We start from the raw sequence: 19793 nt of genomic DNA on the forward strand, positions 1-19793 counted from the left end.
GACCAGATGCATTCACTATTTCCCGTGACGTTGAATATTTGTGCCCCTGTTTCCTAGCAACTTCCTGATAATAATAATAATAATAATAATAATAATAATAATAATAATAATAATAATAATAGTAATAATAATAATGACGACGACAACAACAACAACAACAACAACAACAACAACAACAACAACAACAACAATAATAATAATAATAATAATAACAATATCAAATTAAATGTAAAAATTCATTCTGATAGCAAAAACAACATTACTTCAGACATGTTTTTAAACTTTCAAAAATGATTGTAAGGATTGTTGCCGTTACGTCAATATGGAACTCAAGCCCCGCCTTGAAAAAAAAATATTCCCGGCCTGCTCACAAACACTATAGAAAGAAAAAGACAAACACTTTAGCAGATCCTGGTTGAAGCATGCTCATGCTCTGCTCTGAAGTTTAAGGGAAAGTTAGTGTTACCCAAAGATGAGGCTGTGAAGAGTCAGTGGGTGAAGTTTTTTTTTTTTTTTTTTTGTAAAAATACCTCAGCATTATAGCCCCAGCCTTCTGTTGTGTTCCCGTCAATTTTCTGACGATTGATTCTGCAATTTGCATGCTTACAACAGGCCATTCGTCGACCCTTTGTTAAAGGAAGGATCGGAAAAGACTACTGATGTATATGACTTTGTCAGAGCTTGACTGGAACTTTATAGTACACAGTTCATGGATCAGTTCCTTCCTCCATTTCACAAAATAAATGGTTTAAAATTGTTGCAATAAAATGGTTTTCTCTAGCTTGCAAATTATGTATTTATTACTGTTTTTATTAGTTGCAACCACTCAATGTGGCTTGTATTGTATCTGGTTAACTCTTTATATTATCATATCGCATCTAAAGTTATGCTGAAAATGTGATGCATGCCACTTTATTTATGGATTCAAATGCGTTTGTGAGCTTGCGATTTGTCATTGCTATGGCCACCATCAGCTGTTCCTACACACGTGCATGCTAGTTGAGCTTTAGCCACTGTGTGGATTAATACTGAACGTGTGTCATAGTTTAGAATTGAGCAATATGCTGGTGTTTAACCGCATTGCTGTAATGCACTCCTTTCTTGGGCTCACACATACACTCTGCACTCTGACTACTTCAAAATTGTTGATAAGCCGTGGTGGGCATTTCTCTCTGTCTCACGCTGAACACAGTCGACTAATCACAATAGACTGGGTCATCGGACCAATCAGATTAGCATCGCGCTTAGGAGGGGTTTGGGGACAAATAAATCGCTGAACGAATCATATGGGAATCGTTGGAAAAATAAGGTAAAATTAAATGCATATTATAAGACAATGAAAGTGATTTTTGACCTTGCATGCATATCAGACAGTTGTTGGGGACCCCCAAAACCAAAATATGACCTTTTTTAATGCATAATAGGGGCTCTTTATGTGATATTTTTAATGTCATGTTAATTTTTTTATCATATTATTATTTATATACATTTTAAGTGTGCTGGGTAGCACCAATAGTTGCTGACCCAATCTTAAATATAGCTAATAGGGTTATGAGCTAACTACTTTTTAATTTTGACTTTTTTTTTTTGCTTCTGCAAATGGTATTTAGTCACATATTTAATGTCTTAGATTTGTGCAAATGAATCATTGTTTAATGTACTGCATCAATCAATGTTGTATTAACGTTATAATCTAATCATGGAGATTAACAAGCCCTCTAAATTAAATAAGGAGATTCAATCAAACTTTCAGTTCAGCTTTGCCTCAGGCTTTAACACAGTGTCCTAAACAGATGTGACATGTAAACACACAATTAAATATACATAAATTTATTCCTGCTCAGTGCTCATAGATAAAGAAAATTCAGCTTTCTAGTCAGTGAAAAGTCGGGGAACTTAACAATTGGCTAGTAACTACTATACAATTATAGGCTGCAATTAAAAATTTTGTTGTTTCAAGGTACTGACGTCATCAAATAGAATAACAGATATTCAAAGCTTAATTCTAAAATCTTAATAGAGCCTTTGTATGTAAAATGAATAAATCAACAGGCAACAAGTTTATAGTACAATTAAATAATTCTGGTAGCTCCACTGATAATTTATAACCCACTTCTTTAAATAGCATTTTATCCCCAGTTGCAACTTACCTGCCGTCCTGTCTGGTGATTGTATACCCATAGGCCGGTTTGTTAATGAAGCTGATATTTACGCCAACCAAAGGAGTTCCATCAGAAGTCACCACTTGTCCCCGGATAACGCAGGCATGACTGTAGGGTTAAAAAAAAAAAAAGCGAAAACCACAGTTGTGTTATAGCACACAAAAGCATCAGATACTATTTGTAAACACATATAATAAATTAAATGAATCCCAGAGCTCTGAGGAAACCTCAGCGGGGCTTCTTGTCTGAGAAGCAAAAGATAACAGGGGAAAAAAATGGGATAGTGTTTGTGTCATTCCTGCTGTTTGAGAGAACAATGCAGAGGTATGAGTGCTTTCAGTCACAGCAGATATCTGGGCTTGAAACTGCCTCTATTTGATGTTATCTGTCTGCCTCGGGAGCTCTGACTTACTGATCGATATGAAAAAGTCAAACACAGTTTCTTAAAATCCCGAACAAGTGCAAAACAACTTCCCGCTAGACAAGATTTATGACTCACTGCGCTGGAGATTTTTAATCAGGTTTCATGCTGTTCAGATTTAAAATTACGAAAGACAAAAATAAAAAAATAAAAAAGAGAGAGAAAGAGAGAAAGAAAGAAATATACTTAGGGCATTTTAAATCCACCAATATTTGATTTTTAACTCTTAACAAAATGAATACTGTTGAATATAGAAATCTAAAAACATGCATTTGTTACTTTATGCAAAAAAAAAAGTTCTAAATGATTAAGTTTTTATCAATTAAATCTGTAATTTTATCACAATTTAAATCTAGAAGTCATTGTTGATATTCCTTTAATATAGAGTTTAAGTCAGATTTATTAGCCCCTCTGAATTATTAGCCCCGTTTATTTTTCCTCTCAATTTCTGTTTAACAAAGAGAAGATTTTTTTCAATACATTTTTAAACATAAAAGTTTTAATAACTCATTTCTAATAACTGATTTATTTTTCTTTGCCATGATGGCAATAAATAATATTTTACTAAATATTTTTCAAGACACTTTTATACAGCTTAAAGTGACAATTAAAGGCTTAACTAGGTTATTCAGGTTAACTAGGTAGGTAAATAGGCAAGTTATTGTATAATGATGGTTTGTTCTGTAGACTAAAAATAGATCTAAAAAATAACCTAAAGGGACTAATATTTTTTTCCTTAAAATGGCGTTTAGAATTATTTTATTCAAAATAAAACAACTAAGACTTTCTCCAGAAGAAAAAAAATATTATCAGACATACTGTGAAAATTCCCTTGTTCTGTTAGACATCATTTGGAAAATACAGTATTTAAAAACAGAGAAAAAAAATAAAAATCAAAGGGCGGCTAATAATTCTGACTTCAACTGTATATATACACACACAAACAAACAAGTGAACTTTTATGTTATCAAAGTTAAATCGAAGTAGATGCAAGACACAAAATGCAAATGTTTTGCAACATGCAACAATTTGCGATTTATTTGCAGAAAATAAATATATACACGTGCTATTTGACAACTCATAACATGTTGTAAAAACAATGTAAAATTACCCATAACTAATTATAATTCAATGTCAACACTTTCATTTAGTTAATAATGCGACATTAGCACCCACACTCATTTTTCTGTAAATAAATGCAGTCAACAACACATCGCCTTAACTGGCATCTCTTTGAGCATATAAAGTTCACAAAAAATTCAAGTTCAAGTTTATGAATCTTTGATGCTGACATAAGAAAAATTACATTTTAAAATTACTTTAAATAATTTAAGGGCAGTTTTATATAATGTATATATATATATATATATATATATATATATATATATATATATATATGTATATATATATATATATTGCTTGTCACGGCAAGCTTTAATATATATATATATATATATATATATATATATATATATATATATATATATATATATATATATATATATATATATATATATATATATATATATATATATATTATTGCTAAACTTTTAAAGAAAAATACCAAAACTGATGTTGAACAGGTAAATTTTTCAGCAAAGCCAATAGTAAAAATTATATATTTTTTCTTTTTTAAATCATAAATCTTTTAAGAGTCACGAAACACCAAACACATTTTTGGAGCTGTTGACAGTAGTATGTGTCCCACACTGCTAAAAACACTATTAGGACACGTATATCTCACTAAAAGTTGAAAATTGGTTGTTTTTGCGCTATTTCGAGCAAATTTGTACTTCCAGTTTGAAACCAATTTTTGAAGCTGCGTCACGCCCATGAGATCTTAGCGTGTCTTCCAGCATGTGGACTGGATGTCTGTACCTGGGTATCCCGTATTATATCTCCAAGTGTGTTGCATTCATTCATGAGTAAGGCTTGGTTCAAACCAATCAGCGTGCTTCATTATGTATGCGCTGCAACTTCATTAAAATGCATGCTAGCTTTCTTAGACTGTACCTGAAACAGTGTTCAGATGGCAGAGAGACAACACATGTCATGTTGCCAAAAGTTGTGGCAAAAAAATAAGAATTGTTTGGAGATACGGGTCGTCAGTCTTTTTTTCATAATGTGAAGGTTGTTTCATTTTCTTGGTCACGCTTTACAATAAGGTTCATTAGGTAATGTTAAGTAATGCATTTACTAACATGAACAAACAATGAACAATACATTTACTAAAGTATTTATTCATGTTAATAAACATTAGTAAATGAAAATACAGTTGTTCATTGTTAGTTCATGTTAACTTATGGTGCATTAACTAATGTTAACAAGCATGGACTTGAATGTTAATAATGCATTAGTAAATGTTCAATTATGATTAATAAATGCTGTACAAGTGTTGCTCATGATTAGTTCATGTTAGTAAATGCATTAACTAATGAACCTTATTGTTAAGTGTTACCATTTTCTCTCTATGAGAGCGCTGCTGGACTTACGTGTGGATCAGTGCTTGCGATGCGCGGCTGAAATGCGTTTGTTTGGAACCTTTTTTACTCAAGAGCATTTCTATTCAATGGTGAGATCTGGATTTGCTGCTTGTCTCCTTTAAAAAAAGACGCAGCTCCAGTATGTGCTCCATATGGCAAAGTAATAGTTTGTATGGTCAGCAGTACTCTTTTAGTGTTAAAAGACAGACCTTAGTCAAAATGATTTCTAAGTTACTTACTTTACAGTACGTTAATATCACTACAATATTGAAAGATCCGCTGTAAATGCTGCTCTTTGTGTGTAAACACGTGAACACTGTAAGCAAACTTTTGTCGACCGTCGTGTTGAATTTTCGCCGCATTTTGTGACAGGATAGTCTATACACACGACTTTCTGACCTAATGAGTGCATCTGAGTTACAGAGAAATGCAGAGGCTTTTTTCTCTTATACGACGTGCGGTATCAAACATTTCACTGTCATTAAACACACTGGGCTCTATTTTGACGCTCCATGCGCAGAGCGCAAAACGCAGGGCGCAAACGCTTTCAGGGCGTGTCAGGACGCATTTTTGCTAATTTAAGGACGGGAAATCTGCCTTGCGCCAAGGCGCATGGTCTAAAAGGGTTGAGTTTATTTTCTTAATGAGTTATAGGCATGTTTTGAGAATAAACCAATAATAGTCTCATCTCCCATTCCCTTTAAGACCCAACTGAGTCGCGCCAAGAGCGCATTCGCTATTTACAGGACGCAATGTAAGTCTTAGTGGAAAAAAATAGCATTTCACAAGTAAACAGTTAACAGTTGACAGTTTTTTAACAGAAAACTGTTAAACAGAGCATCTACTGCGTGAGAATGAGAGATAAATGATCTACTTTCACTTTCGCTCTTGGATAGGGAAACTTTTATGCACAGACATCAATTAGCCTATAAATAATTATTTTCGTTTGTTAAGCGCAAATATTTGTTTCAAAACTATTTCTAAATTCAGTTCTAACTTCTAGCAAACGAATAAATGAATAATAATGACCAAGTGTGGTCAAAATACTGAGTTATATCCTAAAACACATGCTGTGCCCCATATGGTCTTAAACCTGACAGGTGGGCAAATCTAAGCTTGTTTTTAATAACACAAATATAAATATGGATATATTAAATAATACTGCTAATAATAATATTATACAAAAGCAAATTGTTATGAATGAACTGAAAAAGCCTCCCGAGATGAAGAAGACATAATTTTTATGTAGGCTAGAAAAAAATAATACATCATATTTATGTAGGCTAGAAAATAATATGTTTTGTAATATTTTAATCCTTTATATTTTTATCCTATATCTATTCTTATTATATCCTATATATATATATATCCTTACGATTATTTTTTTATATATGTAAAGATATTTGCCTATTGCTCTCTTGTGCGTATTAAGCAGTGCGTAAGTAAGGCGCAACTCTGCGCCGGAGTTTAGACCGGGTTAGTTTTGGTCTAATGAAAAATCTATTATAGTTTCTCAAAATAGCGACGCGCCAGCGGTCTGCCTCAGAACGCCTTCCTTTTAGACCAAAACGCCTATGGGCGCACAAATGAGCGTTAATGCATTTGCTATTTAAACAGCGTAGCACAATGCCTCAAAACGACTCTTGCTCCAAGCTGAAACTACCAAAAGACTATTGCGCCTTGTCTTGCGCCACACTGCGCCTGGTGTATGATAGGGCCCACTGTTTTTTTCCCCTGCGTGTGTGTTTGTTATTCCTCGGTCCGCAGCGCGTGTCCAAATAGCAACTCCTATTTTTATTCAAATCCTGCCCATTTTCCCTCCTCCAGCTCTACCACCCAAACAGAGCTAGACACACCCACTTTCCTGACTTTTCCAAACTAGAGGTGTAAAAACATCCTGCTGAAAGGGGGGTTTCATGGCCCTTTAAGATATTAATAAAAAGTCATGTTCTATGAATATATTTTGTAAATGTCATGCTGTACAATATATCAAATAGTTTTTGGATTTATAATATGCTTTGCTAAGCCCTTCGTTTACACAATTTAATTTATTTTAACCATGGGATTTAAGATTTTTCAAAAGCTGTATCTTAGCAAAATATTGTCCTATCCTATTAAACCACAATTGTTTGTCAGCTTCCAGGTGATATATCTGTTTTAGTGGTCTAGGGTCATACATTGAAACCTGGCTGACTATAGTAAGCTATAAAACTACATTCAGGAAAAAATATAATAAATAAATGGAACTATAAGCACATACTCCCACACACTCACACACACTGGGGCTGTTTGAAGGTACAATGTTAGCTGTTAAACATTCGCCAGGTAGCGGAACAATTAACACTGGTGTGTAAGAGAGTGGCCCTTTCCTGTCCTTACTGCGGGCAAGATCACAGACCCAACAATATCCTTGTCCCAGGGAGGCTAACTTTATGCTAATTTAAGCAGCCTCTCACCTTCAGCAGTCCTTGGCTCAGCTCTGCGTCCCTGTAAACAAAGCTAGCAGAGATAGCGCAGAAGTGCACAGCCCCGCCGCAATGTCTATTATCAGGCCGTGAGCCAACTCCAGTAGAATGGAAAAGAGAGAAAGGAAGTGACAAAGAAAGATCACTAAATAAAAGGGTGGCGAGATAGAGAGAGAAAGAGAGAGAGAGAGAGAAGAGGAGCGAGAGATAGATAGAATGTGTAAAGCTTTTGTCTATCTACAACATTGCTGGAGGTGACAGTTTGATTTAGAGGATTCTCATTCAGAAGGGGCAGTGATGCAAGTTTTCAGAGAGTGCACTGAGTGGAACTGTCGGCTCGCACCCACGGTGCAATATACCGGGCTGATTCAACAACGGCACGACAAATCATTTAAATATTGACACTGAACGGACCTGAATACGACAAAGGAGAAATGTGAAGAGGACTAGACAAAAAAGTCTAAAGTTCATTTTTTCAGCAAAAACCCAGTTCAAACAAGACAGTCGGAACGAGCGAGAAATGCTCAAGGAGCTTTTAAAAACAACAGACATATCACCTTGTGTAGGCACATCTGCACTGCGCTGACAACCGTGTAATTTTAGAGCATAGAAGCAAATTGTAGGCCACGTCTGACTTGATATTAGACAAGACATCTTAAATAACTATAGGAAAGAACATGCTAAATGGCTCTGAAAGGCAGCCAGAAGGGCTGTGAAGCATGTTTTGTATGTGTATAGTAGTGCTAGTGCTATGTGTTTAGGAAAGCTAAAACAGCTACATTGCTAAAGGGCCAAATTAGTGCCTTTTGTTTTAGCAAAATTATAAAATAACACTTTTTAATGCTAGCACTGTAATGCTAAGTTGCAAATACAATTTTCATGTGTAAAACTAGCAAATATGGTTTTATGAAGACTTTTTTGTATGTGTGGAGTAGTGCTAGCTCTACGTGTTTGAGAAAAACCCAAAAAGCTACATGACTAATGGGCTAAATTAGTCCCTTTTTGTTTCAGCAAAATTATTAAATAACATTGTCACAAACTTTTTGATGCTAGCACTGTGATGCTAAGTAGCAAACACAATTTTCATGTGTAAAATTAGCAAATATGGTCTTATGAAGCCTTTTTTTTAACGTGCTAAGTAGTGCTAATGCTATGTTTTTGGGAAAAGCTAAAACGGTCACATGACTAATGGGCAAAATTGTGCGTTTTGTTTCAGCAAAACTACTAAACAGCACTTGCCACAAGCTTCTTAATGCTAAGCACTGCTATAAGAAGCAAATACAATATTGATGTGTAAAACTAGCAAATATGGTGTTACAAAGAATTTGTTTTTGTATTTGTGAAGTAGTGCTAGTGCAATGTCTTTGGGAAACGCTAAAATGGCTACATGGCTGATGGGCTAAATTAGTGCCTTTTGTTTCAGCAAAATTATTAAATAACATTTGCCGCAAGCTTCCTAATGCTAGCACTGCTAAGCAGAAAATCCTTTTTTTTATGTGTAAAACTAGCAAATATGGCGTTACAAAGAATTATTTTTTGTGTGGAGTAGTAGTGCTATGTGTTTGGGAAAAGCTAAACTGGCTACTGGCTAATGGGCTAAATTGTGCTTTTTTGTTTCAGCAAAATTATCAAATAGCTCATGCTGCAAGCTTCTTAATCCTAACACTGTGATGCTAAGTAGCAAACAATTTTTATGTGTAAAACTAACAAATATGGTGCTATGAAGCATTTTTGTTACATGTGTGGAGTGTGTTTGGGAAAAGTTAAAACAGTTATATGGCGGGCTAAATTAGTGCCTTTTGTTTGCAAAACTATTAAATGGCACGTGTAGAAAGCTTCTTAATTCGAGCACTGTAATGATAAGTGAAAAATACAATTTTCTTATGTAAACCTGGCTAATATGGTACTCTAGAGTTACAATTAGGGCATTTTTAGTAACTTAGCATCACTGATCCAAGTATTTTCAGCAGGTGCTGCCATTTCTTGTCCCTGTAATTGTCATGCCATGCCATGATGCCTTATCAAGCACTGCAAATTATTAAGGACAGAAAAAATCTGCTTTAAAAAATTACAAAATAAAAAACAATTGTAAGTTCTGCACTGAATTTTGTAGAAATCTTGGAAATTTGTGTTAAATGTTGTTGAAAGCGTAAATACATACAAATAGACAGAAAAAAACTACACATCCAATTAGAACTTTAGTAGCTCACTCATAAATGCAATCACCAAAACACATAATAATAAATCTGACTTTAACGGTATATATTGGTGTATTCTAAATTTTGTGTACAAATTAATGAGGGAAGAATAATGACATACCTCAATTCTTTCCAATTTTCTCCAGAGAATCACTTCTTACAGTTACTTACTTTTCTATCAGTGGTTTATAAATTGTAATGCCTTTTTATAACTGATGTAAAAGAGTTGACCAGAACACAAAATGTACTTTTTTGTAACAGAAATGATAAATAATATAGAAAATAGAAGTTTTGTGCAAACGTTTATTTGCTTTAGTAGAGTAAATGAGCAAAAAATATGAATTTGGATCATTTAATTTAAGTCTTAAATCTTTAAATGAAAATGTCCATAATTGCACATGCAATTTTTTTTTCCTTTTTTAGCTAATGTGATTGAATTTGTGTTATTATTCAAAATTGTTTCGATACATTCTTAGTTTAGATAGTTAGACTATAATATCATAGCAATATCATCATATAACATCATATAATATCATAAAAGTTTATCTTGGAGTTGCAAAAGTGTACCACAATTCACATTTGCACTGAAAGTAAATAATGCACTGTACAAACTGTAAGTAAATAAAAGTGTGTGTTTTATGGAGATTACTTTGTGCGGAGATTCTGTGTGAGTCTACTGATTACAAAAACTCACAGTACCTGCTTAACATACAATAAACATGCTCCTTCTGTTACCTTATATCTGTCTACAGAAGTATTCTTCCCTTTTGCAAATACTGCAACTTAGAGATATTGACAAACTAGAGAGAAATAACAGACCATTTAAAGCCACCCCCCATTAGCATCTATATATGATGGTAAAAGGGACTAAGTGCATCTTCATCCAAGCACATTAATTCTTTTGTGAAATCTATAGCATTCAGACAGATAGAGAACATATTTTGAATGCTCGTTTATAGTCTTGTATTTAGAGTGTTTTAAAAGATCTGTAAAACACAGGTGCCTTTCATCATTTCCATCCATACTTCATTCTTGTGGTTGGACATGTCATATGGGCATTTCTGACATGTCTCCTAGCATGCAGAAGTGGTTGTCCAATCAATAAAAAGGGCTGATCGGGTGACGGCAAGGGGCTCTTTTAATGTCTAAGAGGTCCATCTGGGCTGCTGTCAGCCTCTCTCATATCTGTCAATGTATGGAGGAACGAAAGGCTAATAAATAATATATCAGCCCTGATATTTTTAGGTGAATTGAGGTCTCCGTCTTACGGCTGATAGCCGACTTCAAAAGCTTTTATTTATTTATGTCTTCTTTTTTTTCTTCTTGGAAGATGATGGTGACGAAGGGTAGGCAGAGAGACCCTCATCTTGAAATAATGAAGAGAGTATCTCGAGACTCCCTACTGAGCTTTGCAAAAAATGTCACCTTGGGAAAATGTCACACGGTATTACAAGAGCATTTCATGAATACCAACTGACTTGTCTACAAAAGCCATATCAAACAAAGTCCAGCGTTTCATCTTTGCATGAGGTTACGCACATCGGATGCTGTGACACGAGTAGATTGAGGGCGCAGTGATTTATGCAACCGAAGAACGTCTGCTAGATAGGACTGAGGAAACGAGTGCATGAAGGAGAGAGCTGGACAGCTTTGAAGTGATCAGAGTCTCATTAGGACAGTGCAGATTAGACAAAGGGAGTCCGTACTTGCCAGAGGCTCAGCCATGCAAAGCAAAAGGCCATTCGGTCCAGAGTCTGAGCTGGACTGTGGGAAATGCAAAACAATACTCTATAGCTGAGAAAAGACTGTTTGGTGATCCAAAACCCCTCTAAACAAGTAATTTCCAATATTTTTCTCCATAATATGGAATGATATGGAACAATTGTATAATTTGCCTCAAACTGAATCTATTATTAATTTATATTAATAAAAAAATGTGATAATGATACTGTCACTAATTGTTGTTTAACACATTCCTAAAACTTTTAAAACCACAGAGTTGACAATGACAGAGTAGCAGAGTAGCTCAACCTGCGTTCTGTGTGGGTCCTAATGCCCCAGTATATTGCTAGGGACTCTACTCCTCAGTGAGCGCTGTCTTTTGTAAAAGTTAAACCGAGGTCCTGACTCTCTTTGGTCATTAAATATCCCAGGATGTCCTTCCAAAAAGAGTAAGCCGACTTTGCCCACTGGCCTCTGTCCATCGTGGCCTCCTAATCTTGTGGCCTGTTAATCACATCATAACGGTGTGCAATCTGGCGCAATATGGCTGTCATTCAAGTGGATGCTGCACACTGGTGGTGGTTGTGGAGAATACCCCCAAAAATATGTAAAATGCTTTGAGTGTCCAGAAAAGCGCTATATAAATTTAGGGAAGTATTATTATTATTAAGCACGCTTATGTTTTCAGTCAAAATTATACATTTTGACTAAAGGTGACAAGTTGCACTGGTGATTTGATGGTCATAATAGATCATGGTAACTGTTTAACTTTATTTAAATACACATTATTAATTTAATCTGACTTCACTTTTTCATATTTTATGCGTGAGAAATGTGTCCTGTATAGTATCTGACAACAACAAAGTTTTACAACAATAACATTTTCCACCCCTTTGTGCTTTAGTCTTAATGCACTAGACATTGTATGATGAACTCTCATATGCTTTACATGTTTGTTGTTTTATATAACTGCTATTTTTATTTCTAAAACTCAATTTTTGCATCACATTTAAATACACTATGAACCGCAGCTACGCTATTTCTTTTCTTTATTCTCTATTTCCACCTGGGGATAGTCATCCCGAGGCCCCTAGAGACTATACAGCACCATTGATGCGATCCAAGACCTGTGAAGAGATGATCCAAAGGTATCCATAATCCTGGACCAGGCCTTATCCTGAGCTGATGCTGTGGTGGTCATGGAGGAATGGAGGGCTTGAGACTGATTGCTAAACGACCACAGAACAAACAAGTCCCCGCATTGATCCTGTGGGCCAGCCTGACCTCCTGCCGGTGCCCTACTCACACCTGCAGCTTCTCCACGATGGACGTCCAGCTTCTCCAGCCTCCGACGCCTAGATTGCAGGAACTTCCACACAGGAAGTTTGGCAAGAAGAATAATGGTCGTGCCCAACAGAGCCTGGTTATTCTTAACAGAGTCTGGAAATTTGCTCAATATGCTAACCTCAAACCAGATACCACATGGAATGTCTAAAACTAAATATGTTGCTTGAATTATGAATAGTAATAAATGGTGAATTCACTGTTGTATCACAATAACAACAGAGTTGACAATCTAATTTTGCTGTATCATATTGTACAATAATTATGACATGCCTTCTAGAGTTTGTCTAGTAGCATCACTTGGAGCATATCGCATGCTTTTCTATGAGTTCTTAAAAGTTTGTTTTGCATTGTTGTTTTGCAATCAATGTAACAGAGTTGTCCAGAATGTAGAAACCCCCTCTAAACATGATCCAAACCAGATCCAAAACAATAAATTTCTACTCAAGTTTCCAAAGAATCAAAGCAAGACAAGGCCTAAAAACAGAAGGTTTTCAATCGAACACCTCTTTGGAACATTATGCCTTTTGGAGACAAAAATCAAAAACGTCGACGCACCCTGGGCGACACCATTAGAGACGTTCTCCATGGAGAGCAGGGGAAAAAAGATGCTCATTTGCTTGTTACGTTTTCATTTTCGCCTTTGAAATGTCAGACCCGCTTTCATGAAAGGAAATGCGGGGATACTCTACAACATTTCAAAGGAGCGCAACTTTTTCCCCAGTCTATGGCAGCGTCTTTTGTGCTCATTTCAGTTGAGAACAGGAAGAGAGTGAGGGACGAGATCGCTGCGCGAGTGGGATGCAAATGCAAAATTTGGCGCTCATCTAGGTATTGTTTACAGATAAAAAGGGAACGCCACAAAATGGAGGCAAAAGATGAGAAGTCACAAGGGACCACACTGTGACAGCACTGTTCTTCATACCAAACATCTTTAGGGCACCTTGGGATGAGCCCCGTGCCCTGTTTGTTTACAGGAACAAGAGCTGTAGATGGATTGACAGCATCTGCTTATAGTTAGCGATTGATCTAAATATTACCACTATGGTGAAGCGGGATTTGGAATGAAAAAAAAAAAAAAAAAACTTAAAACTGTATCAAACAATGCAAAAAAATATTATTGAATCACTTACATGCCATCAAAGGGATTGACACCAGGTATGACATGGGTGCTGTCCCGGCCCACCAAGAAATGGATGCGCTGATAGAAGGACTGCAGGGTGCTCAGACTGGAAGAGATTTGGGTTTCCTGAATGATATCCAGTGGGTCGGGAGAGCCCACACACAGAGATGTTGTGTGACATGATGCCTGCAAGCAGCAATCCGGGTCCATGCAGTCCGTCAACCCATCTGTTCAAGAGAGTGAGAGGACAGGGTGAAAAGGTTTAACTTTCAGTTATGGTAATCAAGCAGATTCTTTGCACATATGGATGTACTGGTTTAAAAACTAAACTCTTCTGTGAACTTTCTTCACCCAAAAAGAAAAAAATACCTAACAATTTATTTAGCTTCAAACCATACTGAGTGTACTGTATATGAATTTTTTGAGTCAAACATACACATTTGGAGTAATTTATGCAGGCTCTTCCATTTTGTATAATGGTGTTGTATAAAAGTCTTTCAGAACTCAGAAGTCATCAGGTGGTTAGTGCATGTATTATAAAGTAGATCAATGTGTTTTTGTTACAAAAATATTTCTTATTTTTAAATATAAACTCTAATCGTTGACTTCCAGCTGCTGCCGGATACATGTTCCCCACAATTTCTTGACTGACTTGATGATTATGATGTACCCCAAAACCTCAAACTCCTCTTCTCTTACAGTAAAATCCTCTGACATCTTAACTTTTGGTTTACACTTTAAATTAGTTACAGTTAGTGGAAAAATTATACAATGATTTATCAAGTTATTGCCTTGTCTCTGTAATGCAAATGCATGCCTTTTTGAGGTAACTTCATTAAATTTAAGTATGATAAATTACTTATATATATTCTGTTTTCCAAAAGACATACAATTAACAAAGACAACCTATTTTTTTATAAATATAAAATTATACATTTTGAGGCGACATAGTGGCGTAGTAGGTCGTTGGGCTGCTGGTTCGAGCCTTGGCTGGGTCAGTTGGTGTTTCTGTGAGGAGTTTGCATGTTCTCCCTGCGCTTGTGTGGGTTTCCTCGAGGTGCTCTGGTTTACCCCACAGTCCAAAGAAATGCAGTACAGGTGAATTGGGCAGGCTAAATTTTCCATAGTGTATGAGTTTGAGTGTTAATGAGTGTGTGTGGATGTCTCCTAGAGAAGGTCATCTGCTGTGTGAAAACGTGCTGGATAAGTTGGCCATTCATTCAGCTATGGCGACTCCGGATTAATAAAGGGACTAAGCCGAAAAGAAAATTAATGAATAAATGAATTATACATTTTGACTAATAGTGACAAGTTTGTATCCCGACACAGTTTAACTTTATTTAGATACACACTATTAGTCTAAATTAAGGGTGTCCATACTTGTTCCTGGAGTACCAGTGTCCGGCTAAGTGTAGCTCCAACTTGCTTCAACACACTTGCCAGGAAATTTCTAGTATATTTAGTTAGAACTTGATTAGCTGGTTAAGGTGTTCTTGATTAGGGTTGGACCTAAACTCTCTATGACACCGGCCCTTGATCAGGACTGAGTTTGGTCTAATTAGACTTTATTTTTAGGGGTTAAGTATGAGAAATGTATCTTTTGAACACTTACTGTATAGTGTCTGGTTAGACTTGCCAGTTTTAGATCAGTGGTGCTCAACCCTGTTCCTGGAGATCAACCTTCCTGCAAAGTTCAGCTCCAACCCTGATCAAAAACACCTGAACCAATTAATTGGGACCTGAACAGCACTTGATAATTACAGGCAGGTGTGTTTGATATGGGTTGCAACTGAAATCTAAAGGAAGGTCAATCGCCAGGAACAGGGTTGCTCCGATCTTCCCCACAGTTCAAAGACATGTGCTATAGGTAAATTAAGTGTAAGCTCAATTGTCCATAGTGTATTGGTTGGGGGTTGAGCATTGGGCTAACCGTCCACCCTAAAAAAAAGCTAAATATTAACTTTGATAAAACTGACCTGGGAGTAAGTAAGTAAGTAACACACACTTCATGAGACAAGTGTTAACCACAAGGTGGCCTATGGGTTAGTTTTGTGTGAAAAAAAAAAAAAGGTCAGCTACACCAACCCCATTACACAGCATGGATGAGCTACAATAAAGTGTACAACTACTTTGACTGCTTTTATTTGTCTGTGAATCTTAGTAAAATCAGTCTGATGTGGTCATATTCCATTAAAAAAAAAAAAAAAAAAATATATATATATATATATATATATATATATATATATATATATATATATATATATATATATATATATATATATCTTCATTAAAGGGGGATAGAGTTTCATAAGCCCTCAAGACATAAACCAAGCACCTACTGTACAGAATGAATCTTCCAGAAACTACTGTAGCTTCATCAGGTATGACCTGGTTACCAGAAATGTTCATAACCTGCAGCACAAATGCTTTCTAACATGCTTATTTTGCTGAAGCTATTGTTATCCCCCTAGTTCGCAATCTCTAAATGAGAGGAAAAAAATATTTCATCATCCCAAGACGAGCATGGGCAAAACTGTTAGAATCTCAGAAACTTCTGAGTAATAACAGTCTCTGTTGGACAGCTTTCTGTGCCCTACAGCTTCGTTATTGCGGTAAGTTAGAGCAAGTCTGACTTCTTATTTCCTTCATGTTTTTTTTTTTTTTTTTTCTTGCCAACACTTTCCACACCTCTACAGGCAGCTCAGCCTCTCCCTCCTGTTATTCTGCAGAAATAATTCAGGACTTCAGGCCATGCTGAGAGGAACCCTTTAATGTACTGAAGTGGGTCATCCCTTATTCTTTATCAACTCTCTCTCTCTCTCTCTCTCTCTCTCTCTCTCTCTCTCTCTCTCTACTTTCAGGAACCACTCTGACCAGATGGGCCAGATTACAAAAATAACACGTCTCCTGTGGAAACGTCAACATGGCTTGTTTCAGTCATCATCATAGTACCGCCAATTGATTGCTTTACTCTGAGTGCATGAGCTAGAACTTTTGCACCGCTCAGTGCAGATTCCAAGCGGACAAGACTACCACTGATTTGGAGCAGGGGTGTCCAATCCCCCTCCTGAAGGACCACTTTCCGGCAGAGTTTATTTCTGTCCAACTAGAAGTATCTTGTGAGTCTAGACCTTCGCTGTGTGTCTGCTGTGTATGACATCAAAGTACCGCGAGAGCAGTTGGATGGCCGACGGCTCTGTATGACTTGGAATTGCTCTGACTGTACTTTGATGTCATACTCTGATCATTCTGCACAGCATCAAATTTATAGTAAATACTATGGTGCTTAGTTAAGTAAAGTTCTTAAGTTAATCTAGCTAATATAGATGCTATTGTAATACAACTACTATGTTTACATACTGTTTTTAAAAATATAGAATATATTTAGGGTGCATAGGAAACATTGACTATGAGGGGGGGTGTCACCTATTTTCAGTATTTTTTTTGTGTGAATAAATAAGCATGCTTCAGTGAACCAAATTCATATATTTAATTCAATTACATCTCATTGGTTATAGTTGTCTGTGCTTAGAGGGAAAATTAGCTGATTCTGACCTACGATAACCTCTGATTGGTGACTTTTCAAGGTGCATTTTAAATAAGATATGAGTTTAGGCTATTTGTTGATTAAAAACACCTTTTTTAGGGAAAAGTACCTTTTGAACAATTGCGGTATCTATATAAGCTAGATCTGCTGGTGTTCAGATTCTAGATTCAGCCTGCCAACTGAATATTTTCCTGCATGATGAGGTACAATGGTATGAACATTTATAGAGATGATCAAATGTATATTTACTTTATATTTATTTCTTTATTTGTATTGTTATTATATAAGATAATGATCAATGTTAGCTAATTTCCACAGTTTAAATAGTTTACCCCCCACACATGTTGTTTTTGTGTATTTCAAGGGAGATCAAGGGTTAATTAGGGGGTCAGATCCATCTAAACCTCCCCATAATTGGTACCCTGGTTATATTAAAACAGCAGACCATAGTACTTAAAACAGCTAATCAGTTCACTATACTTAAGATTACAGTGTGTTGTAGCTTTCGTTAACAAAGTGGTATAAATATTGCAGAACAATATATAGTGTTGTGCACTTTACTATAGTATAGTTCTAAAACACATAATATTACAAAGTACAGTATTTTTTACAAGGATGTTACTTCACGTCATCTAATCAAGTAATCTTCCAGGAATAAATCGGAACTTAACTCTGTCTTTAGGATGATATGGTAAACAGAGGTCTCAGCTCTCTGTGGTCATAAAAATCCCAGGATGTCTTTCAAAAAAGAGTAGGGGTTAACCCTGGCATCCTGGTCAACTTTGCCCACTGACCTTTGTTCATCATGGCCTCCTAACCATACTCATATCATAATTGGCTTCATCACTCTTTCCTTCATCACGTTTCCTCTCCACCAATCAGCTGATGTGGGCATGAGATTTTCTTCTGTTATCTTGGGAACACGAAGCCTACAAGCTTACAAGTTTGAATCCTGGCACCGGCAGAGACTGTAGGTGTGGGCAGTGAATAACCAGCACTCATTTCCTTTCGCAATACCATGGCTACAGTAAATCCCTTGAGTAAGGCACCAACATCCCTACTGCTCCCATGGGTGCTGCAATGGCTTTCCACTGCACAGGGTGTATGTAAGTGTGTATGTGTGTGTGTGTGTGTGTGTGTGTGTGTGTGTGTGTGTGTGTGTGTGTGTGTGTGTGTGTGTGTGTGTGTGTGTGTGTGTGTGTGTGTGTGTGTGTGTGTGTGTGTGTGTGTGTGTGGATGGGTTTAATGTAGAGCAAAAATGTATTGGTTTTTCCTTTCATTTAGTCAACATCTAATCATCAAACCAGATTAGTTTACATTTCTTTGTATGACAACTTGACAGTTTCTCATTCAAACGCATCAATGCCCTATTAAATAATCAGCATCAGTAGTATTTAATGACATTTAATACTATTTTAACTGCAGTTAGGGTCAAGAAAAAATATAGATGATGCCATTTTAAAATGCATAGCACAATTATAATGGTCTCATGACAACAACTTCTGTTGGCAATTACAGTTGTCTTGGTTATATCAAGTTATCATGACATGTATTTGTTTGTGTCAAGTTGCTATAACAAAGACATCTCAAACAATGTTACCTTTGCATTTAAAATGACATAACTGAGAGAATCGATCTGTTGTCATAAGTATGCATAAAACCTCATTTATATTCATTTCATTATTATAAAGGTTATTCGACAGTCTAACAAACATACCATCAAGAAAAGCATGCTTCTGTAGTATATCTTTGTTGATCACTCATCATTCCACTTTGATTTTGGAAATAATATACAGTTCAGTTAAGAAAAGAAACGAGAAGATAAGAAGCGAGGCGAGACGAGAAGAGAAGGGAAGGGAAAGGAAGAGAAGAGAAGAGAAGAGAAGAGAAGACAAGACAAGACAAGACAAGAGAAGAGAAGAGAAGAGAAGAGAAGAGAAGAGAAGAGAAGAGAAGAGAAGAGAAGAGAAGAGAAGAGAAGAGAAGAGAAGATTCCAGCATGTTAAATCTTAGTAATAAATGTCACAGCAGCATGTTGTTTGTGTTATACCTCCATCATTGTCCTTGCCGTCACTGCAGGCCGTCTCCATTGATGTGTCGCAGCCTACTCCCCGCCAGCCCAGTTGACAAACGCAGTACCAGCCATTATTACCCAGCGTGCATCTGCCATTGCCATTGCACAGACCAGGGCAGCCCTCTGTGCACACAAAAGCAAAGCATACACATTATGACCAAAAACAAACACTGCACTATAACAGACAAAGCCTAGTGACTATGTACAAGACAAAAAAGCCTAAATGAAGGGCTGAGGGTCAAAAGAGTGGTTCA

The 19793-nt window shown here is 36.3% G+C and overlaps 1 protein-coding gene across 23 annotated transcripts in view; it reads right to left on the reverse strand.

The window, feature by feature from the left end:
* The window catches only part of tenm4 (teneurin transmembrane protein 4), a 462218-nt gene that overhangs the window by 125610 nt on the left and 316815 nt on the right, over positions 1-19793 (reverse strand). For all 23 annotated transcript variants that reach the window (XM_087282405.1, XM_087282404.1, XM_087282403.1 and 20 more), the window contains 3 exon segments: positions 19516-19662; positions 13929-14145; positions 2151-2270 (listed from right to left, as the gene is read on the reverse strand). In XM_087282405.1, coding sequence (XP_087138531.1) covers positions 2151-2270; positions 13929-14145; positions 19516-19662 — 484 coding nt within the window.

The sequence above is a fragment of the Danio rerio genome, chromosome 15, assembly GCF_052040795.2.
Source record: "Danio rerio strain M-AB ecotype USA chromosome 15, GRCz13ab, whole genome shotgun sequence".
Taxonomy (NCBI): domain Eukaryota; kingdom Metazoa; phylum Chordata; class Actinopteri; order Cypriniformes; family Danionidae; genus Danio; species Danio rerio.